The 25,132-nt window shown below is 40.0% G+C and overlaps 1 protein-coding gene across 2 annotated transcripts in view; it reads right to left on the bottom strand.

The window, feature by feature from the left end:
* Bmp5 (bone morphogenetic protein 5) overlaps positions 1-25,132 on the bottom strand; it is a 126,358-nt gene that overhangs the window by 25,673 nt on the left and 75,553 nt on the right. For both annotated transcript variants that reach the window (XM_032910196.1, XM_032910197.1), the window contains exon 4: positions 714-908. In XM_032910196.1, coding sequence (XP_032766087.1) covers positions 714-908 — 195 coding nt within the window. The remainder of the gene's footprint in view (positions 1-713; positions 909-25,132) is intronic.

Here is a 25,132-nt window from a genome sequence, read left to right as displayed (position 1 = left end):
AATAATATAGATATCAATTTCACCTCATATGAAACATGCTTGTAGCCTAGACTAACCAAGGTCCTTCTTGACATAAAGTAAGTCACGGGCAGTTGCCTACTTTCTAATTAGTGATCAAAAGGCTAATCTCCTCTTCCAATCAAAAGGAGATTAAATTAAAACCAAAGTAGATTGCTATCAGCTGCACATCTGCAATGTTTTGCTGAAAAGTTTTATGTATGCTTGAGATTGGATAGTCCACATATCAGCCCGCCCGATAATTATGGGAAAAACAAATACATTCTGACTGCGTGACAGTCTGCCCTGTTCCTGCTTCTAGAAAGAGCTACATGATTCACACCTAAACACCAAAGAGCGAGCTGTATGCTGTGTTCACCTGGTTGACCATTCCTTGAGGAAGTCAGCCTGCAAACTGTGTCATTTTATTTTGGCTAGACTTTGTTGACTTAGCCATTTCATAACTTTATTACTGCCAGCTTGATTTTAATTTGAATGGAATCTTTCAACACATGAAGGCACATCATAGTTATTTTTAAATGAATTACTGAGTGATTCACTGGTGAAACATTCTGGGGATGCTAGAAACATCACTTAGATGATTTAATAGACCAAACGAAGGTATATGCAGCTGGCAAATTTATTGTGGCAACTTGACTTGCAACATATGACCCAATAATTCTCGGACCACAACTGTCACTCTCATTCTATCTTACCTCCAGCACTGGGAATCCTGGAGGGGTCCTGATGAGAGCTGGATTTATTGCGGTTTTGGTTTTTCCGTTTGCTGGCTGCTCTCACAGATCGAAGAAGAACCTCACTTGCCTTGAAGAAGGCCACCATGAACGGCTGCTTTGACTGAGGCCCGTGTCTTCCCACGAGACCGGCAGATTTTACATTGATGCTGCGTCCTAGGACATAATACATAAACATTTGGTTTATGAGAAAGAGAGTGCAGTGGCATGAATGAGCTCTGTAGTATTTCAAAAAGGAGAAAACAGTTTAAGCATTATCAGAATGTTTTCTTTACAGACTTTATAAACTCAGGGTTAGATTCTCATGAACGTTAATATTTATGATTGAATAAATACTTAGGTATATTTGTCTGTCCTCTTCCTCCACCAAAGCATAGAACACACAGAGGAGAGGCACACCAGGTGACATCCCACGACTGCTCTTGTTCACTGACACCCTTTCAGAGTACAAGGAAAGTGATAGACTTGCTTATCCATCAGCCTAGAAATTCCCACATCATATACAGCTTCCAAAGTCAACTCTGGGCTTTTCTGTATTAAAGGCCCTATAATTTTTTTTCTCTAAGTGATAAAGATTGAATGCCTGAAAGGGATTCCTATTTTTTCCAGCCAGTTTCAGCCTTTTTCAAGTAAATCAATAACCACTAGCCTTTCCTGCCTCACTTCTAGCCAATGTCAGGAAACTTCCCAAAGCTGCTTCCTGTACCATTAGCATTATTCCCGTCATTATGGGAGACTTGTGGAAATACAGGCCTCTTGTGAACTCCGTTCTTATTGTAAAATATTTTTGAACAAACGTGGAATTTTTTTTAACTTTTTACTGATTCTTCACATCATGCACCCGAATTTCACTTATCTCCCCATTGCTTCAAACCCACCCTCCACCTTTACAACCTCCCCACCAAAAGAAAACAAAATTGTCAAACAGACAGATAGACAGACAGATAGATAAACATCCTGCTGTGGATGCTGTCGTGTGTCTCTGTGTCACACAGTATAGCCTTTGTCCATACATCTTGCAAATGTTCATGGCAATGAGTCATTGGTTTGGTTTGAGACCTCTGACTTCTGCTGTACCATCAATACAGGATCCTCACTGAGACTCCTCGTGGATATCCTGTTGTTGATCTGTGTCATGGAGATCCTGCAGCTTTGGATCTGCAGGAGAGGCCCCTTCACATGCTTCAGCAGTTCGTAGATGGGGTAGACGTTGGAGTGGGCCAACAAAGCCTTGGATCTAGGCCAAGGCAGTAGCTGAGTTTGGTCAGCCTACCAGCTCTCCCACACCCACAGCACCAGGGTGTGTTCCCCGACTTTGCCCAGGTGAGGAGCTGGATGGGCACTCAGGAGAGCAGCCCTGCATCTCGCCTGGTCAGGGCCGGAAAGCTGGCCTCGGGAATGTGGAAATTTCTAAATTCCCCTTCCAGCGAGCTTCCATAAACTGAAAGTTGCCTGAGATTTCAGAAGACTCAAATGAAGTCTGGTGACTCTTCAATACAGAGAAGGAAGTTCTCCATGAGCTTATTAATGTTTGCTTGATTTGTACTTAGTTTACATCTAAGGATCCTCGTTAGTCTGTACATGTGACTGCACACCAAAGAAAGAGGGAGAAACCGATGTCCTAGTCTCTAGAAACTGAGGTGACTTAAACTGCCTTCCCTTGGAGTAGCAATAATATTTATATTTGTACTACAATATTTGGAGTGCTTCCTCTGAGTGTACTATATAATTTGCTGGGTGCTTCCTATGCATTATTTAGATATGGTTTCACAAACACTATAGGAGTTAGTTATTACTAAGCTCCCCATTTAAAGTAATTGTCACTTTAAATTATATGTTTATATATTATGTAACTAGATGATGTATATAATATATGTAGTTAATATATATTCTATACCTATATACACAAAGAAAACCATTGATTAGTTTCTAGTTCCATGGAAATCACCCCCAAAAAAGGTGAACTATTTAGTTTTCTGCTGTAACTTTACATGGAAATTACTCAGACTTATTGCAGTTACTAGTCTAGATATGAAGTTACTAATCCTGTAAGGGTAATATATAACATGACTTGAAATATGTGCACAATTGACTCCGGCTTGCCCCTTGAGAAATGCGCATGTTTTCTTAAAATATTTATTCAGCCAAGACTATGAAGCAACCTCCACTACGAGGTCCACTTCAAGACCAAACTAACCATAGAATAAAGAAAAGGGAAGCAAATCCCTGAGATGGCATCCGTGGCATTCGACCAAAATAAGACCTTGTTTTTAACAGAGTGTACTTTGGCAGCATAAACAGTTTTTCTGCGCACGTGAATTGTACAGAGAGACTTTCTACCATCAGAAAATAAGTGTGTGTTGCAAGAGTTCGTGCAGCTGTCGCGAGGGACACAGAGGTCCTTCACGTGCTGCGATGCTAGTTCTTAAAAGAAAGTTTGCACAATCCAAGCAACAGGGGTACTGTCAGTAATTGTCCTACAGCAGAGAAAAGTCGTCTACGAGAACAAAAATGGGCATCCGCCTCCCAAGCCCCTCTGCAGTCAGTCCTACCAGGGAGAGGGCCCACAAATAACCCAAGCGGTAAACCTTAAACAAATAAGCATACGAGTTTTCCTTTCAAATGCAAACTTATGGTGGCTGTGTGCCAGAGTGTATATACTTCTTAGAAAAACTTGATCATTGGCATAAATGAAAGAGGCAGTTTGATTTGTGGTTAGAGCAGTTTCCATTTTACTTCCACTGTAACAAATGTATTAATTCAGCTCAGACTTCCTCCTTCTGGCAGTCCTTGTGCTGTAAAAAGAGAAATTAGAAGTTCCAGCCAAATACCATACCTTGAACTGACCCACTTCAATACATAAACACTTTTACAATGTGTTTATTCAGGTGTAGCCCTTGAAATCGGTTTAAGAGTTTCCAGCAACAGAGAGCTCGGCAAAAGAAAAGAAAATGCAAACCGAGAAACTTGACTGCTGTGGAATAGAACTGGCAATCTGTTCTTCATTTTTTTTTTTGTCCTGTTTTGAAATATAACATAAAAAAGTATTTGTTGAAACTTTTACTTTGATATTTTAACGAAGTGTTAATTTAACAGTAGCTTAGACTTTACTTGTATATGTTGATGACTGCGGGGACCATTTTTAATATATGATCTTTCTGATTCTGAAACAGATTGCTGCAAGGATTTCACAGTCGAAAAAATTGGTTTTCTGGTCATTATAATAGGCATTGACTTTTATAATTAAAAAAGCACTTAACTCCACATTCCAAGCTTCCTTCAGTTTGCAAAGTTTCTTGAGATTCTCAGTATTTTTGGATTTAGCTATAGAGAAATCATACTACTGTAAAGATTTATGTTTGAAAATTGTAAAGTGTGTTACAAATAACAGTTTTCTTGGGATTTGCTGTAGAAGATACTGTATGTGGAGCAAAATATTCCTTCAAATCAATGTGAATTCCTTCTTAAATAACTTTGATATTACTAAATTTCTTCTCAATATCCTATTTACTTAAGCAATGAAGTAACAATTAAGATTTTAAATAAATTCATGCTTGCCCAGTTACTCTTGGTCTTGAACTGCATTATAAAAGCACTGTCCATTTGATCTACTCCTCCAGTTAAAATGTACCTCCATTGATTACGTCGGTTAAACCTTTTGAGTCATTTATTAGCCATTTTCATTAAAAGGATCACAGAATATATTACATGTAACAAAGATAGTGAAAATTTTAAAATATATTTCATCATGTTTCATTTCATGATTAAATGTGTAGTATCTGTTAGGTATTAGAAATGTGGAATAGATGAAGCCTAGACCATTTTCAATTAGGAAAACTGTGTTTTTTATGTCACCAAGGCTCTTCGAAGCTGTCCTTGCTTGTAGTTGTTTCCAAGTTAGAAAAGATAGACACAATGACTGGAAACCAGATTGAATGTGTAATGGAAATTAAATTGGGACGTGAAATTGAATGACCATTAATATAGGCAAGGTAAAGATATCAGCCCGAATCCACAGTTAGGCACATTAGGCCTCACACATGCATCACGCAATAGCAAGAGCTTAACAGGTTCAATCAAACAGGGATCCATTTGGACAAAGCAACAGCCTACAGAAGAGGGAAAAAATTTACCAACTACGTATATGGTCGTGGGATAATATCCAAATTATATAAATAACTCACCAAATTATATAGCAAGAAAACAAATGAAACCGTTTAAAAATGGGATAGAGATCTAAACAGAATTCTAAATGAGGATATTCAAATGGCTGAGAAACGTTTTTAAAATGTTCGATGTCCTTAGCCCCAGGATAATAGAAATCAAACCACTTACGATTCCATCCTTACTCCTAAAATAGTGGCTAAGATCAACAACACAAAAGAAAGCTCATGCGGGCGAGGATGTGGAGAAAGGGGGACATCCACCCATTGCTGATAGGGGTGCAAACTTGTACAGTCAGTTATCAATGGTCCCCCAGGAAGACAGGAACTGCTCTACCCCAAGATCCTGCTACTCCACTATTGAGAGTATACTCAGAGTTCCCTTCATCCTACCACAGACACTTGCTCAACTGTATTCACTGCTGCTCTATTTATATTAGGCAGCCATGGGAAACAAGCTACATGTCCCTCAACAAACGAATGTGTAAGGAAAATGTGGTCCATTTACACAATGGAGTAATACTCAGTCCTTAAAAATATGAAATCGTGAAAGTTACCGGACAGTGGATGGAACTAGAAAATATCATCCTGAGTGAGGTAACCCAGAACCAGGGCAATTGCTGTATGTATCTGCTTATATACGAATATTAGTTGTCAAATCAATGATAATCAAGCTAGAATCCATAGGGCCATCGATGTTAAGTATAGGGTAAGAGACTAGGAAAGACAGATAAATCTCCCTAGGAAAAGAAAATAGAATACATAGTTAAGGAATGATTGGGACAGGCTGTAATGGGATGATCTAGTAGAGAAGTAAGGAGCAGATAAGGGATGGAATATGAGGAGGAACAGCTAAAAATTAGTCATTTGAGGGGTAGTATGGAAACCTACTACCATAGAAGTTTCCTAAAATATACACATATATGAAAGCAATCTAAATAAATGACCAAGTAACAGGAGACAGAACCCCAGCTGAACCTCTTTTGTCACCAAATGAAGCTTCCAGTACCAAGATTGGGTTGTATCAAATTTGGTTATTGGCCAAAGGGACCCCATGGGAATCCCCCAAACAACCTAGGATGTTGCCAACATGGAGAAGGTGACCTGGTGCCTATACAGAGCGTTCTCCCCAGTGTTCTAGCTTCTGAGGACAGGAAGGTACTCTGCACACTTCCAACAGACAGAACGTAAACACCACGCCGGCTACAAACCCTTTGATCTACAATGGTCTCCTGCATGCAAGATATGTTAGTGAAATGACAGCACAAAACCGAAAATAACCAGCCAATATCTGACGTAAGGCCCTGCTCAAACCCATACTCCATACTGCTTGGGTGACCAAGAACCTGAGACTAGAGAGCGCAGGGACCTGGATTAAAACCAAATGCCACTGTTTAAAAAGTAGCTGGGGAGGACTCGTAATGACATCCTGTTCTACTCATAAATCAGTGTCTTGTTCAGTCCTCATCAAAGAAGCTTCCTCCTGCACAGATGGGAACAAACACAAAGACCAACAGCCACACAGCAGAGAAAGAGACCTTGGAACTCTCAGTCCTAAACAGGATGTCTCCATCAAACCCTTCCCTTGGAGCTCAGGGAGCCCTGTAGAAGAAGAAACAAAAGGAGTGTAAGAGGCAGGGGGATGGAGACCACCAAGGAAACAAGGCTCTCTAATCAACGTGATCGAATTACAGATGAATTCAGAGACTGAAGCAGCAGTGTGCACAGGGCCTGCAGGCGTCTGCAGGGGTCTGCACCAGATGGGGTTCTAGAGCTGAAAGGAGAAGACACAGGCCCCCATCCTTAACCCAGAAGAAATGTCCAATTGACAACCACTTGCAAATAAAGTTTTCTTTTTCCTCCAAGGGAGACTCATTAGGGAAAACAAACTATATTTAAATGCAAGGTGCATGCCCAGCTATAGATGGATAACAAACTCAGGGGCATCTTCGGAGGCTCCTGTCCCCAAATGTCATAGTGTCTCTTAGTGTCATGTCAGGGCTTTTCCTCTTGAAAGAATGTGACTTTACTTTTTATATATTTTATATATTTTCTCTTTATACACTGCAGCATATATTTGCGTTTACATTATGGCTTCCAGTTTTTATGGGATTCCTGAGTGTGCAAATGACTGTGTCTCTGTTTTTCGTGCCTTCTCTTGGGCTTTCTTACTTCTGTTTGTTGGTTTTGTCCCATTCCAATGCGTTAGTTTTTGTTTTATCTTATTTTAATGTATTTTATTAGTATCCCTTAGAAGCCCATTTGTTTTCTAATGAGAGACAGAGAGGGGATGGATCTGGATAGGAGGGGAAACAGGAAAGAATTGGGAGTGGAGGAAGGGGAAACCACAATCAGGATATATTATGTGATGAAAAGACATTTACTTTCAATAGAGGATGGGGGAGGCAGGAGCGATTTAGAGAAAGGCACTGAAGACTGAAAGAAGAAGTGGCTTTTGAGTCTGTAAGTCAGAGTTGTTTCTAGCTCTACTACAGTCAATTCATCTCTAATCCTAGAAACGAAGAGAAAAATGCAGCAAGCCTTTCAGACACAAGTTTCTGTAAAACACGAGGAGCTAGTCCTACTTTGGGACCTGGTTAGCGGAGTGACACAGTAGAGAAAACATATTCGTGTCAGAGGGATGGCAGCAACAACAGAATGAGGTCTAAAATAGTCTTCTGCATCAGAATCCGAGTCAACAGAGACCTCAAAGAATCAGAGGTGCTCTCTAGGTTAACAGAGCAACCATCAGAGGACATGAGTAGCTTCCGTACTAATGCAAGAGATAGTGCTGAGTGAGAAAATAGCTCCCTTGTGAATCACCGTGTAGCAAAGCTATGTGCTGGGAAGGGGCAGAGGTGCAATGAGAGGGTAGCGGGAGGGAAAGAACTGAGTTGCAAGGAGTTGTCCAAGTTTAGATGCGCGTGTGCTCTCCCACATGTGAGAAAAAGGGGAGAGCGGTTAAGAGGGTTGAAGGCTCACAGAGGAATGTGGCAGCCTTCCAGTGCTCTCACCAAAGCCTTCCAGAAACAAAGGGATGCCACTTGTGAAGAAGAAACTCAACTGATGTTTAATAAAATACTTGGGTTATGAAGCACAGTAATTAATTTTTTTAAAGTATAGGAGCCTAGAATTTTATGATGGCACTGGTATTATCTATTTGACTGTAGAATAAAGAGTGCCCAATGTCTGTATGCAAAAAGTCATCCTTTTTTCACCTTAAAATTGTTATGTAGGTCTCAGGTGAGGAAAAAAAGAAAGGAGAAATTTTTAACAAATACATGGACCTTTTTCATTGCTTTATTAATTACAGGGTGGGCAAAGAAACCAGAATGAAGGTGTCTACTAAAGGACGCATTCTTGCCCTCAACTAGAAATCATTAGAAAAATAATGAGACTGAAATCCACTCTACTAAATTTTGTTTTATAATTGAGAATGGAAATTTAAGATCTCAGCTTGGACCACTCGCACCTTACTGGTTTGAGTAAGTTCTGAGAACAGAGGATTAAGGCGAATTCACCAAGAACCCAGCTGAGGCGATTTCAGACTTAGAGTGGCAGAGAAGTTAGACCACTGTACTTTACCAAAGAGCCATCCTAAACTTCCTGCCTTGTATTTCTGGATGAATCCTTCTGGAAAAAAAATATATATAAAGTCAAACATCTTTAATTCTTTCAAAACAGGGTTATTAAAGATATTCTGACGGAAAGCAGAGTCAAGCCAGTCCACAGCTAAGTGCTCCTCAATCAGTGCACTCCGTTCCCCTGGAGGATACACAGTCTGAAAAGCATTCATTTAGGAACTTATCAGAGTGTAAGTGTTGATATCACTATGAGACATTGGGATGAATTCTTTAAGTCTTCCTATAAACATATTTGCCGGTGACCGACTAACCCAGAACACCTGTGATGCAATATGAACCAATTAACTTCCCTTTCTTTGGGGCAAGACATACAGCACCCATTACTGCTGACTCAGTAAATCTAAAATATACTCGAATTTTGCCATTTTTGGAAACAAGTTATTTTAAATAAAGAGTTATTTTTATTCAATTATTATTTAATTTTTTAATAAAGAGTTTTCTGCCTACCATATACACTAAATTATGCTTACATTGCATCCTAAGCACTATAGTCAAGATATAATTTTATACTACTGGTTCAGCTATCTCTGGCTTCTTTTCTATATTAATAAAGAAGAGTAAAAAGTGAAAAAAGATATAATTTTATCTATTTGAATTCCATACATATGTAAAGTCAGTGTGGCCTTAAATTATGATTCATATAATCTAGCTACAGGCTTCAGCTTTGATGAAAATATGCATAGCTTGAGTTGTATGACAGAAATGCAGACCTTGTTCCAGATATAAACATACAAACATGACTTAATATGGCTTCTCGTTTTCACATGATTCACACTCATAAATTCAAACACAAACAAAAAAAAAGCATAGTTTTTAAACTATTTCGATGTTACTGGAACCTGGAAGGTAAGTGGTATTTCAAATTTTCTTTTAACTTTAGATCACAAGATAAGATAATCTCTTTTAACAGTTCTTCGTATTACTTCGCAACTTTAGTTAATATGTAAAGTTAAAGAATAATTTCTTTCCCGAAACTTTGGGCTATCATCTTTAGAGCGACATTTAAAGGAGCAATTTTAAACTAGTCATTCTCCTTTACGTGTTACACATTTACAATTATGTGACATTTTCAACTACGTCAAAAGCAAAAGATGGGATGAATGGACTAATCTGCCAAACAGGTGCAGGACTCTGTGAGGTAAAACGACCTCCCGAGGGGCTGGAGAAGTAACTTAGTGGTTCAGATTTCTTTCTGTGTTACCATAAGGACCAGAGTTAGGAACCTCACAGTACTTATTTAACATGTAGGATAGCTGACAAATGTCTGTAATTCCATCCTGAGGGATCTGATTACCTGTTTGTCATCTTTACATGTATCTGAACAGGCAACAGACACACATGCACATGCACATGCACACATACACACACACATGTAAACATAGTCACAGAAGCACACACACATTTTCAAATATTCATAATACGGAAGTCTCAAAAATATTGACAAGCATGTCCTGACACCCTGAAATGTCCTAAGAGGTGGAAATCGTCTGTGATTAATAAATATGGCATCTGGATGTTCAGTGTGGTGGTGCATGACTCATTCAAGCACTCTGGAGAGATAAAGGCAGACAGACTTCTGTAAGTCCAAGGCTAGCCTGTTTTACATAGTGAGTTCCAGGACAGCCATCGCTATATAGTGAAACTTTATGTCAAAAAGGAAAGGAAGGAAGGAAGGAAGGAAGGAAGGAAGGAAGGAAGGATAAAAGAAAAAAAAGAAAGTTGGCAAGGTAGAAGACCAAGTACAGAGATGAATAATTAATGCTGAGGAACTTTGAAAAAGCTGTATGGAAACTTATTACTATAGCCAGGCCCTAAAAATATGCACACATATACACATATGCACACACACATATACACAAACACACACACATACACATGTGCACATGCATCACGTGTCTATGGAGTGTAAATGGAGTCATCCTATAACAGGGAACAATGCCTCCTCCAGACAAGCAAGACAGGGAACGAAATAAAAATCCTTATGCCAAGTATATGTTACTTCTTTTTAGTTGTTAGTGAAGTCCCATAGACCACTTCTCCCAAAACTTATAAGCTATTGCTATTTCTCTTGGTTAACTTCCAGAACTTGATGGCAAGACCCCATTATGAAGAAACCAAATCTTTGAGTCATGGGACATGAAGAAATCAAGCTGGTACTGACCTGGAAGCTCCATCCGTTCCTACTGGCTAAGTTTTGATGAGCTAAAAAATACTGTGTGCTACTAGCAGGGTCAGGTTATCAACAATCTAACCAGCTTCTAACCCTGAAAACTACAAGCACAACTAACCTGGTAAAATATGCTTTCTGGTGTAATCATGGCATAAGACCTGCACAACATCAAACCAGCCAAACTCCCAGCACGGAGAGGGGAGGGCTCAGAAAGGTCCACATGTAGCTGAGGATCTTTTGGCAACTGGTGTCTGATGGGGTTAGGGGAAGTCAGTTTTCTTCAAGAACACAGGCCCTAATAGGCCATCCAGGCTTCACTGGATGGTCCTATACCCAAACAGGCAGCACAAAGTAGGCTAAGTAGGTTTATAAAAAATATAGTGTATGAAGTTGAGAGGAAAAGTACTGGGGATGAAAGAGTGGCAACTTGAGAGGGGTGAAAGGGCTATGGGTCAAAAGGGATTGTACACAATGATTTGAAAACAATAAAAGAAAAAACAAAAATGCACCTCCTATACATAAGATCTCATATAATAGCTACAGAATAGATAGAAAGGAAAGAAAGAAAAAGAAGGAAGGAAAGAAGAGGAAGGAAGGGAGGGAGGAAGGAAAGAAGGAAGGAAGATTAGACCAAGAGGAAGGACTCTCTTAACAGGCCTGAACCTGACAGGCTGAGTCCTTTACTCTTCTCCAGTTAGCTGAACTCATAGACGGCATTCCTAAAGTTAGTCCCCGAAGTCCATTCCCTTATTTGGCCATTACTCATTCCTGAGACAAAATATCATGCTCCAACAATCAAAATTCATGATTTGGTTAACATGTCCAACCAGAATTTACCAGTTCACCCTAGCACAGACTCCACCTATTCTCCTAACCTTGGTGCCATGGGGAAGAGGGATGCTGGTAGGGGTGAGATGAGGGTGGGTGAGAGAGCACCCTCTCAGAGGTGGGGAATGGGGTGAAGAACTCGGGAGACAGGGAAGGGGGACAACCTTTGGAATGTAAATAAATAAAATGATTTAATGGAAAAAAAACCCACTCCTGAAGGAAAAAAAACAAACCACCTGCTGCCTGCCTTTGCTCAATCCAGAGGCCTCGCCACGACTTGTCCCTCTAGGGTAATAAATCTGCCCTGTGCTGAGAATTCGGTGTCTGAGTATGTCTTGTACTGACTTTGAGGGGCCAAACCAACCCCCTCCTCACATGTGCTATGAGTTGAGGTCAACCGTATAGTCTATATCACGTCAGCAAGTGCTGCATAGCAAGCCCCTACCTCACACAACAACAAAAGTAGTTATAAAGTAAAGAAAAGGGACTCTTAAAGAAGAGGGTGGCTGGTTGCTGCCGCCTCGGAGAGCCCGTGGGCAGCACCCCGCGAGCGAACTTGAGCCTCGGGTCCACAGGTAAGACCAACTTTTCTGCTGCAAGTGACCTGCCTGGTGAACTCAAGACACAGGTCCACAGGAACAGCTGAAGACCTGTAGAGAGGAAAAACTACACGCCCGAAAGCAGAACACTCTGTCCCCATAACTGGCAGAAAGAAAACAGGAAAACAGGTCTACAGCACTCCTGACACACAGGCTTATAGGACAGTTTAGCCACTGTCAGAAATAGCAGAACAAAGTAACACTAGAGATAATCTGATGGCGAGAGGCAAGCGCAGGAACCCAAGCAACAGAAACCAAGACTACATGGCACCATCGGAGCCCAATTCTCCCATCAAAACAAACATGGAATATCCAAACACACCAGAAAAGCAAGATCTAGATTCAAAATCATATTTGACCATGATGCTGGAGGACTTCAAGAAAGACGTGAAGAACTCCCTTAGAGAACAAGTAGAAGCCTACAGGAATCGTAAAAAATGCCTGAAAGAATTCAGGAAAACATAAATAAACAAGTAGAAGCCCATAGAGAGGAGACACAAAATCCCTGAAAGAATTCCAGGAAAACACAATCAAACAGTTGAAGGAATTAAAAATGGAAATAGAAGCAATCAAGAAAAGAACACATGGAAACAACCCTGGATATAGAAAACCAAAAGAAGAGACAAGGAGCTGTAGATACAAACTTCACCAACAGAATACAAGAGATGGAAGAGAGAATCTCAGGAGCAGAAGATTCCATAGAAATCATTGACTCAACTGTCAAAGATAATGTAAAGCGGAAAAAGCTACTGGTCCAAAACATACAGGAAATCCAGGACTCAATGAGAAGATCAAACCTAAGGATAATAGGTATAGAAGAGAGTGAAGACTCCCAGCTCAAAGGACCAGTAAATATCTTCAACAAAATCATAGAAGAAAACTTCCCTAACCTAAAAAAAGAGATACCCATAGGCATACAAGAAGCCTACAGAACTCCAAATAGATTGGACCAGAAAAGAAACACCTCCCGTCACATAATAGTCAAAACACCAAACGCACAAAAAAAAGAAAAGAATATTAAAAGCAGTAAGGAAAAAAAGGTCAAGTAACATATAAAGGCAGACCTATCAGAATCACACCAGACTTTTTTTTCGCCAGAAACTATGAAGGCCAGAAGATCCTGGACTGATGTCATACAGACCCTAAGAGAACACAAATGCCAGCCCAGGTTACTGTATCCTGCAAAACTCTCAATCAACATAGATGGAGAAACCAAGATATTCCATGACAAAACCAAATTTACACAATATCTTGCTACAAATCCAGCACTACAAAGGATAATAAATGGTAAAGCCCAACATAAGGAGACAAGCTATACCCTAGAAGAAGCAAGAAACTAATCGTCTTGGCAACAAAACAAAGAGAAGAAAAGCACACAAACATAACCTCACATCCAAATATGAATACAACCGGAAGCAATAATCACTATTCCTTAATATCTCTCAACATCAATGGCCTCAACTCTCCAATAAAAAGACATAGATTAACAAACTGGATACGCAACGAGGACCCTGCATTCTGCTGCCTACAGGAAACACACCTCAGAGACAAAGACAGACACTACCTCAGAGTGAAAGGCTGGAAAACAACTTTCCAAGCAAATGGTCAGAAGAAGCAAGCTGGAGTAGCCATTCTAATATCAGATAAAATCAATTTTCAACTAAAAGTCATCAAAAAAGATAAGGAAGGACACTTCATATACATCAAAGGAAAAATCCACCAAGATGAACTCTCAATCCTAAATATCTATGCCCCAAATACAAGGGCACCTACATACGTAAAAGAAACCTTACTAAAGCTCAAAACACACATTGCACCTCACACAATAATAGTGGGAGATTTCAACACCCCACTCTCATCAATGGACAGATCATGGAAACAGAAATTAAACAGAGATGTAGACAGACTAAGAGAAGTCATGAGCCAAATGGACTTAACGGATATTTATAGAACATTCTATCCTAAAGTAAAAGGATATACCTTCTTCTCAGCTCCTCATGGCACTTTCTCCAAAATTGACCATATAATTGGTCAAAAAACGGGCCTCAACAGGTACAGAAAGATAGAAATAATCCCATGCGTGCTATCGGACCACGACGGCCTAAAACTGGTCTTCAATAACAATAAGGGAAGAATGCCCACATATACGTGGAAATTGAACAATGCTCTACTCAATGATAACCTGGTCAAGGAAGAAATAAAGAAAGAAATTAAAAAACCTTTTAGAATTTAATGAAAATGAAGGTACAACATACCCAAACTTATGGGACACAACGAAAGCTGTGCTAAGAGGAAAACTCATAGCGCTGAGTGCCTGTAGAAAGAAACAGGAAAGAGCATATGTCAGCAGCTTGACAGCACACCTAAAAGCTCTAGAACAAAAAGAAGCAAATACACCCAGGAGGAGTAGAAGGCAGGAAATAATCAAACTCAGAGCCGAAATCAACCAAGTAGAAACAAAAAGGACCATAGAAAGAATCAACAGAACCAAAAGTTGGTTCTTTGAGAAAATCAACAAGATAGATAAACCCTTAGCCAGATTAACGAGAGGACACAGAGAGTGTGTCCAAATTAACAAAATCAGAAATGAAAAGGGAGACATAACTACAGATTCAGAGGAAATTCAAAAAAATCATCAGATCTTACTATAAAAGCCTATATTCAACAAAACTTGAAAATCTGCAGGAAATGGACAATTTCCTAGACACATACCAGGTACCGAAGTTAAATCAGGAACAGATAAACCAGTTAAACAACCCTATAACTCCTAAGGAAATAGAGGAAGTCATTAAAGGTCTCCCAACCAAAAAGAGCCCAGGTCCAGACGGGTTTAGTGCAGAATTCTATCAGACCTTCATAGAAGACCTCGTACCAATATTATCCAAACTATTCCACAAAATTGAAACAGATGGAGCACTACCGAATTCCTTCTATGAAGCCACAATTACTCTTATACCTAAACCACACAAAGACCCAACAAATAAAGAGAACTTCAGACCAATTTCCCTTATGAATATCGATGCAAGAATACTCAATAAAATTCTGGCAAACCGAATCCAAGAGCACATCAAAACAATCATCCACCATGATCAAGTAGGCTTCATCCCAGGCATGCAGGGATGGTTTAATATACGGAAAACCATCAACGTGATCCATTATATAAACAAACTGAAAGAGCAAAACCACATGATCATTTCATTAGATGCTGAGAAAGCATTTGACAAAATTCAACACCCCTTCATGATAAAAGTCCTGGAAAGAATAGGAATTCAAGGCCCATACCTAAACATAGTAAAAGCCATATACAGCAAACCAGTGGCTAACATTAAACTAAATGGAGAGAAACTTGAAGCAATCCCACTAAAATCAGGGACTAGACAAGGCTGCCCACTCTCTCCCTACTTATTCAATATAGTTCTTGAAGTTCTAGCCAGAGCAATCAGACAACAAAAGGAGGTCAAGGGGATACAGATCGGAAAAGAAGAAGTCAAAATATCACTATTTGCAGATGATATGATTGTATATTTAAGTGATCCCAAAAGTTCCACCAGAGAACTACTAAAGCTGATAAACAACTTCAGCAAAGTGGCTGGGTATAAAATTAACTCAAATAAATCAGTAGCCTTCCTCTACACAAAAGAGAAACAGGCCAAGAAAGAAATTAGGGAAATGACACCCTTCATAATAGATCCAAATAATATAAAGTACCTCGGTGTGACTTTAACCAAGCAAGGGAAAGATCTGTACAATAAGAACTTCAAGACTCTGAAGAAAGAAATTGAAGAAGATCTCAGAAGATGGAAAGATCTCCCATGCTCATGGATTGGCAGGATTAATATAGTAAAAATGGCCATTCTACCAAAAGCGATCTACAGATTCAATGCAATCCCCATCAAAATACCAATCCAATTCTTCAAAGAGTTAGACAGAACAATTGGCAAATTCATCTGGAATAACAAAAAACCCAGGATAGCTAAAGCTATCCTCAACAATAAAAGGACTTCAGGGGGAATCACTATCCTGAACTCAAGCAGTATTACAGAGCAATAGTGATAAAACTGCATGGTATTGGTACAGAGACAGACAGATAGACCAATGGAATAGAATTGAAGACCCAGAAATGAACCCACACACCTATGGTCACTTGATTTTTGACAAAGGAGCCAAAACCATCCAATGGAAAAAAGATAGCATTTTCAGCAAATGGTGCTGGTTCAACTGGAGGTCAACATGTAGAAGAATGCAGATCGATCCATGCTTATCACCCTGTACAAAGCTTAAGTCCAAGTGGATAAAGGACCTCCACATCAAACCAGATACACTCAAACTAATAGAAGAAAAACTAGGGAAGCATTTGGAGCACATGGGCACTGGAAAAAATTTCCTGAACAAAACACCAATGGCTTATGCTCTACGATCAAGAATCGACAAATGGGATCTCATAAAACTGCAAAGCTTCTGTAAGGCAAAGGACACTGTGGTTAAGACAAAACGGCAACCAACAGATTGGGAAAAGATCTTTACCAATCCTACAACAGATAGAGGCCTTATATCCAAAATATACAAAGAACTCAAGAAGTTAGACCGCCGGCAGACAAATAACCCTATTAAAAAATGGGGTTCAGAGCTAAACAAAGAATTCACAGCTGAGGAATACCGAATGGCGAGAAACACCTAAAGAAATGTTCAACATCGTTAGTCATAAGGAAATGCAAATCAAAAACAACCCTGAGATTTCACCACACCAGTGAGAATGGCTAAGATCAAAAAACTCAGGTGACAGCAAATGCTGGCGAGGATGTGGAGAAAGAGGAACACTCCTCCATTGTTGGTGGGGTTGCAGACTGGTACAACCATTCTGGAAATCAGTCTGGAGGTTCCTCAGAAAATTGGACATTGAACTGCCTGAGGATCCAGCTATACCTCTCCTGGGCATATACCCAAAAAGATGCCCCAACATATAAAAAAAAAGACACGTGCTCCACTATGTTCATCGCAGCCTTATTTATAATAGCCAGAAGCTGGAAAGAACCCAGATGCCCTTCAACAGAGGAATGGATACAGAAAATGTGGTACATCTACACAATGGAATATTACTCAGCTATCAAAACAATGACTTTATGAAATTGTAGGCAAATGGTTGGAACTGAAAATATCATCCTGAGGAGCTAACCCAATCACAGAAAGACATACATGGTATGCACTCATTGATAAGTGGCTATTAGCCCAAATGCTTGAATTACCCTAGATGCCTAGAACAAATGAAACTCAAGACGGATGATCAAAATGTGAATGCAGATCGCCCTGAGAGACACAGCCAGAATACAGCAAATACAGAGGCGTATGCCAGCAGGAAACCACTGAACTGAGAACAGGACCCTGTTGAAGGAATCAGAGAAAGAACTGGAAGAGCTTGAAGGAGCTTGAGACCCCATATGTACAGCAATGCCAACCAAACAGAGCTTCCAGGGGACTAAGCCACTACCCAAAGACTATATACATGGACTGACCCTGGACTCTGACCTCATAGGTAGCAATGAATATCCTAGTAAGAGCACCAGTGGAAGGGGAAGCCCTGGGTCCTGCTAAGACTGAACCCCCAGTGAACTAGACTGTTGGGGAGAGGGAAGCAAGGGGGGGGTTGGGAGGGGAACACCCATAAGGAAGGGGAGGGGGAGGGGATGTTTGCCCGAAACCGAAAGGGAATAACACTTGAAATGTATATAAGAAATACTCAAGTTAATAATAATAAAAAAATTAAAAAAAAGAAGAGGGTGGGGGTAAATACAAAGAAGATAGAAGGAGGGTAAAAACGAAAAGAAAAGGCTGGTAGGAATACAAAGTGGTACAGCGACTCTGAACACTATAAAGAATCCTCAAGAAGTTGAAAGTAAACCTACTGTATGCCCCTTGCTCTCAGTGTTAATTGCTAATCTATTCATGATACCAAGAAAATGGAAGCAACCTAAATATCCTGCAACAGAAGAACATTATATGAAAATACATATACACAACAGCAATGAAGAAAAATGAAACCATGACGTTTTCAGGCAAATTAATAGAACTGAAAATTAGTAGTTTTTCTCTCCCATGTACTTATTTATTCCCCTTACATCCTGATCACAGCTTCCCCTCTCCTCCCAGTTCCCCCTTCACATGGCTCCTCTGCCATCCCCCTTCATCTCTGAGAAGGGGGGTCCCTCCCTGGGAAAATGGTTTTGACAGAGGAAACCCAGATCAGGAAAGGCAGATGCCCCATGTTCTCTCATCTATGGTTCATAGCTTCACAGCTTGAGATGTGAGTATAAAACCTGAAGTGACCAGAGAATCCAGTAAAGTGGAAAGGAGCATGGAGCAGGAGACTAGAGATGGATCTCATCAGATCTAGGTGGGATGATTGGGAAGCAAATGCAGAGATGGGTCTTCAACTAGAGAGGGAGAAGGGAAATCAACACAGAAGGAGAGGGAGAGAGAGGGATGAAAATCCTTAGAAAATCATTTTTGTATTCACCTAAAATTAATATATATATATATAATATCACTTAAATGAAGTTATGCTCCCTAGTTGTGCTGATAATGTTCCACACAAGAACTATGCTAACAACAACAAAAGTACCAGGCATGAGGAACTTCCTTTCAAGTTGATCAGGATAGTCTAAGAGACGCCAAAAATATATGCTATTTCTATTTCCCTTGGTTGCCTCCCAGAGGGTGAAGGTATGTTTCTATAACTGGAGATGTCACTTAGGGGTAAGACTCGGAAGATTTGAAATGGATCAGAACTGAAAGCTTTCTTCCTGAGGTTTAGGTCTACCTTTCACAGTACCAGACGGTACTCTGCAAGCTGCCAAGCTGCAAGCATTAAAACGTCTTCTCGATCTGCGATGCCTCTGAACCACAATGATAACTAGACCGCCATGATGTACTCAAAGGTGCAATAGTGGCACTCGTATCATGGCCGTAACCAACAGCTCTTCAACAAAAGAGGAACTTTGCCTGGTAGTGGAAACCTAGGCAACTACTCAGGGTTAATAAGATTATGGATCTTAGAGGAGGACCTGTTACTGCTCCTTTACTAAACCAGTATAGTTTCTAACTGTGCTCTAAATAATTATCCTCATACACTCAGGTAGGGTAGCTCTTACCTCTCATCAAAAAATCTCCTCTTTGCATCACACAGAGACCATTACAGAAATCTACAATGGGTAGTAACACAGAGATCAACTGATTTGGGGATGCCCAGGCTCAGCGGACACATCTAGCACACTACACATACACCAGAGAATGTTGCAGACAAAGGGCATGAATGTCATAAGAACCAAAAGACCAGGAATTCATAGTAAGTTTGTGTCTCCTGGAAATTATAGGAAAGTTACATCTATGATACCACAGTAGTATAGCTGCCTAGGAAAGACCCGAACTAAGACAAAACTAATGAACATGCTATCACAAGAGGGGAGACCATAACCAGGCCTGCCCCAGCAAAGAACAGCAGGCAACCAAAGACTACTGCAAGCAGGAGAGTTAGTCTTCCCCAGGAATCAGACCCCTAGCTGGTTCCCGATACCAACTAGTCATCCCTGAAATTGTATACATACTAGCAATGCATAACTGACTCTGCAGATTTTATTTACATATTTACACATAAACACACACATTAATCATGGGGAAAATAGTCTTGATTTCTAGAAGTAAGGAAATGACATGAGAAAGTTTGGAGGGAGGAATTGCCAAGACCTGCACGGCTTTGGGATTGATCTGGCAAAGAAGAATCATCAGACTGGTATACAAGAAAATTGAGTGGATGGACACTCTAATAGAAATGCACCAGCTTCCAGAAACTTACTGCATTCCTAATGCACAGCTAGACAAGGAGGCGGATTTAGAATACACAGCTGAAGAAGGAAATGAGCTAGTGGTAATCCTTGTGTGGATAATACTCTTTGCATATGCTGCTTTTAACCAAAAGTTAACCTTTCATCAGTATCCATACTTGGACTGGGGAAGGCCTTACCATTCTCTCCCACCCCACACCAGCCTGACCTGGGGGGAGTCATGCCATTTCCATGAGACTGACTTACTGGTGGACTAACATGTGTCAACAACACGAATTCACACAGGGAAGGATACACTCAATCACCATGGAGCATTTGGTGGAAGGGGAAAATGATATAATTATATTTTAACTTAAAATTTTTAATTAAAAAGGAAATAGTTACAATTCCAAGTAACATAAAGTTTTTGAAGAAAGTCATTTCCCTCTGTGACTGGGCACATTCAGAGAAGCCTGAAAGGGAATGAGTTTTCACCAAAGGTTACTTCTATCACTAAGCACTTTGCATCTGATGCCTTCGTTCTGAGATGTGATGGGGGGCTGGAAAAAGACGTTAGTGCATGTGAGCAGAAATATTGGCAAGTAACTGGGATGTGGCCGGAAACACAATTCTTGAGAACCAAAGCTCAGGAGACCCTAGGAAAGGAAGACCCAGGGAAAGAAAGGCTGAGACACACAGGACTAGAGCCAGAGGTCTGTGTCCATGGTGGATGCTTTTCAGCAAATTCAAATATTTTACAGTCTGGAGAGCAGAGCTGCGGTGGTAGAAAATCAAGTATGTCTCCTTCCACAGGCTCAGTCTGAAATGAGAGGGACGCTTCCTCCCGCATGGCAAGCCCACCAAATACTTCTTCCTTGGCCCCAATTTTCATCTGACGAAAATATGAATCTCAGACCAAAAATTGCAGTTTATCTTCACAAAAGCTCTTAGCTTTTAATAGCTCTTGTCTTTATATAGCTCCATTCCCCTGGGGTCCTATGAGCCTTGCAGACATCATCCCTCTCATACCCCAGAAAGACTGGCTAGCATTTTGTCTTATGGCCCTCCTTTATTTTAAGAAAGCAGAAACATTCTTTTCACCAAACCATAAGAAGAATGAATTATTTTTAGTCTTCTTTCCAATTACGTGACTTTTTATATTAAGAAAAAAAAAGTATTACACTGAGAAAACTCTTTCCTTAAAAAGAATAGGAGACGTGAATAAAGCCGCAGTAAACCACAGACTAGCAAGAATCAACAAAGATCTTTAGACTCTCGATGAGTCGTGGTATCCATACAGACGTGCTTTTAGAATTGAAATGAATTTATTTATGTTCACGTGTATCCGCCGTAAGATTTGCTTAATGCTTGGTGTTTGGTTTACACGGTGACAACGGTCTTAGAAAAGCACTCAATGCCGTGATGGTAAAGTGAGTGTCTGAAGAAAGCGTCGCTTTGTACTCACTTATCCAGAACACTGTTATCACAGAGAACAGAAGAGTTCATTAAAGACTTGACATGATTTGACCTTAATCTGACACTCTATACACGATTATAAGCTGCTACCATGAAGGGTAGAAGATCAATAAAACATTTTAACAATGAGAAAACAAAATAAATGAAGAGAACAGACACCAAATACCTAATGAAGAGTAAGTGTCCACGTTTAACTCCTGCTCACACATTGACTTGAAACCCAGAGAGCCAGATATAGGGATGCATTCCTGGGATCTAGGATTCAGGGTTGACCCAAAACGTGTGAGCTGTTTTCAGTTTGAGGCCAGCCTGAGCTACACAGCAATGTGCTTTCTCCAGCACAAACACGTACGTGAACAGAAATGCTTTTAGAAGCCATTTCTTTCATTTCCTTCATAAAGGTGAATTAGCAAGATAACAAGTATTCTTCTTGGAAAACAAGACGCGAACTTTCGCGGGCAGTTTTCCTGTACTCAGTCAACTTAACACTTCCGGTGCTAAAGCAAGAGCAACTGGTAGTTTATCTGTTCCTTAACAAGCATCCCCATATCTATTCCTCACAAAGCAATGGTTGCATCTTTTTAAAATCACTAAAATAAGACTCAAAGAGTGGTCAGATTTTAAAATAATACTTATAATTTATTCTATGAAATTTTCACACATGTGTACAAGGTATCCTGATCATGTCCACTTTCTTCTGCAAATCCCTCCCACTACCCCTCAGATACTCTCATCACGTCTCCCTCCTAAGACCGTGTCCTCCTCCTAAATTAATTATTAGTAATTAATTGTTATAATTTACCCACTGAGTCTGATTGGTGCTAATCAATGGTGGAGCTAATACATGGTGGTATGACACCCCCTTAGGCATGGGCTTCCTACCAACAGTCACTCCTAGGGTAAAGTGACTCCCCAGCAGCCATCACTGTCAATAAACAGCTACTCCGCTGTGGTGGGGAGCAAGGTCGTATTCTAAGAGCACTTTCAACCCTAAAGTCCTTTCCCCACTTGATGCTAGTAAGTTATTATGTTTTTCTCCCACGTCTCTCTATAAAATACTTCCCACACTGTGAAGAACAAGGACAACTCTCATCACAGTCTGTCAGTGGCCATGTATATGACAATATTAACAACATTTATAATTCAAAAATAGCCAGTCCTGGAAAGGCAGATTATTTCCCCAAATGTCTATTTCTCACAAATGAATACATCACTCTACAGAGAGAATAATAGCCCTTTGCATGGGGGTGTTACATGTGAGCTTCCAATCACTATTCTCTACTCTAAATATTAATAATCATGCTATTGACTTCTCGTGTTGGCTTTTCGTTTGTCAATATTTGGAGGATTTTCCCCTTGACTTTGTGAACCTGTGACAGGCTGTAGGTTGAACTCAGCAACGCAGAACCCCTGAAAAGTCTCCTGGCTCTGATGAAATTTTTCTTTCTTCTTCCCAGTGTGCTGTCTGTAAAGCATGCAGACACCAGCACTGTGGTTAATTTATAATTTACTTTGGAATCTCAGGTATCATCAAGAAGTTAAACTCATGTAAAGAATAGAGGACACTCAGTGATGTGGTATCTTGTTTAACTATTTCACAGCGTTTGTGAGATGGCATTACTGTGAAAAACATTTTCCCCTCAGAGCGTCAGTAGAGCATAGTGAAGAGCCCAGGATGGGCCATGAGAAGCACAGGGAGATGTTCTTGACGTACTGTTTGTCGAGCATGTTGCTCCATAGCTACTTTTTTTTGAATTTTTGGAAAATAAAACACAAAATAGAGATTTAGCAGAACACCTTCATATCCATTTTCATTAAATGAAAACTTTAAAATGCTGAAATGACCTGGAGAGGTGGCTCAGTGTGGTATAGAGTACTAAATGCTCTTCCAGATGACTCAGGTTCAATTTCTAGCACCCAATGTCTCACAAATATCTGTAACTATAGTCTAGGGGACCCAACAACCTCTTCTTGCCTCAATGGGCACGAGGAATTCCTGTGGGGCAGACATAATGCAGAAAACACCTATACACATAAAATAAATTTTAAGAGTGAACTGTACCTTTCAACAGTTTTTTAAATCCACCAGTGCTAAGTTACATTTATCTTTAAATTGCTGCTTTTAAAACCTATTTCCTTGTGTGTTCTTGAGTTGTGATGCTAAACTTTGGGCAAGTAAATGCGGATTATAATATAGCCCTCATTCAATTATAAATATATTATGAATTAAAATGTAAGACTTTGCTTTTAAAATCTAGCTGTTAAATTATATGAACATGATAAAAATAGCTAGAGATGTTCCTTTTTTTGGCTTGTTCAATTATTTTGTTTTGTTTTTTTATACAATGTCTCATGTGGTCCAGCTGGCCTCAATACACAAGTGAGAATGACTTCAAATGTCTGGTTCTCCTGCCTCCACCTCCCAAATGCTGTCATTACAGGTATGTACTTCCACTCCCAGCAACTATTGAAATATATTCTATCACATCTATTCACAATGGATACATTTACAAAACACCTCCACACCTAAGTCTCGGGGAACAGTGAAAGGGGAGGGGGCAGGGGCAAAGACCTTGTACGAGCCAGAGGATCAGCGAGTTTGTTATACAATTGTGTCTCCTAAGAATGTCAGGAGCTGCACCCACAAAGTCTCGTGAACATGATTACTCAATGTGAACTGAACAAGGTTGGCACCAATGAGTATTATGGACGGGGGACAGTCCCAGAGGCCTCAGCTCTACACAAAATCTACAGACAACTGAGGAAAGCTGGGAGTGGGAGGGGAGGTCTTCCCCAGGGAAGAGCATACTAATTGGTTGCCCAGTGCCAAATGGTCAGTCTTAGAAACATACATACAAGTAACATTGTATTAACTGAGCAAATTCCATTTATAAATATGCATATATATATGAGTATGTATGCATGCAATAGCAGTTAATGAAAGAGAAGCTATGAAGGAGAGTGAGGAAGGGTGTGTGAGAATTTGAAGGCAGGAAGGGGAAGGGTGAATTGTAATTATAACCTCAAAAATTAAAGAGTAAGTTATTTCCTATTAGAAATAATTATATATATATAAAACAGACCACAAATACAGTATGTTTACAAGTATTGGGTAACAAAAAGAATACGTAGCAAAACAAAGATTTTTAAAAATTAGAATCATGATTCTATATCATCAGTGATCTTGCTTAGAATATGATGATTTCAAAACAACAATTCTTCTTGGGGAATAAAAATATCCAAGCCTGCTAACCAGTAAAAACAGAACTTTCTTTTCAACGTTTTTGCAGAAAACATTTTCTGATATGTTGCTTTCCCAAACATAATCTTGGTAGCCAAGATCCCAAGACCAGGGATGTCACTATCTGCTTCTTAGCTTGGGTGTTGGGAGGATGGAAGGTGAGAGAGGGAGCAGGGTAGATTCAAGGTTGACTTTTTGTGGAAGGATTATGAGTTTTAGAAACTGCATGTTGGACCACTTTCAGAGTGAATTTTCTTTCACTGGATAAACCACAGGCTTGAGTGTTTATTGGTACGTTACATGAATGTGGAGATCCATAAAATGAAAGAACTGATAAACTGAACTTCATTAGGATAAAAATTTCTCTAATGGACTGAAGAGATGGCTCAGTGGTTAAGAGCACTGACTGCTCCTCCAGAGGTCCTGAGTTCAAAGCCCAGCAACC

The sequence above is a fragment of the Rattus rattus genome, chromosome 8 (genome assembly GCF_011064425.1).
Source record: "Rattus rattus isolate New Zealand chromosome 8, Rrattus_CSIRO_v1, whole genome shotgun sequence".
In the NCBI taxonomy this organism is placed as follows: domain Eukaryota; kingdom Metazoa; phylum Chordata; class Mammalia; order Rodentia; family Muridae; genus Rattus; species Rattus rattus.
Note: the sequence above shows the minus strand (reverse complement) of the source record. Positions and strands in the feature narration are given on the sequence as shown.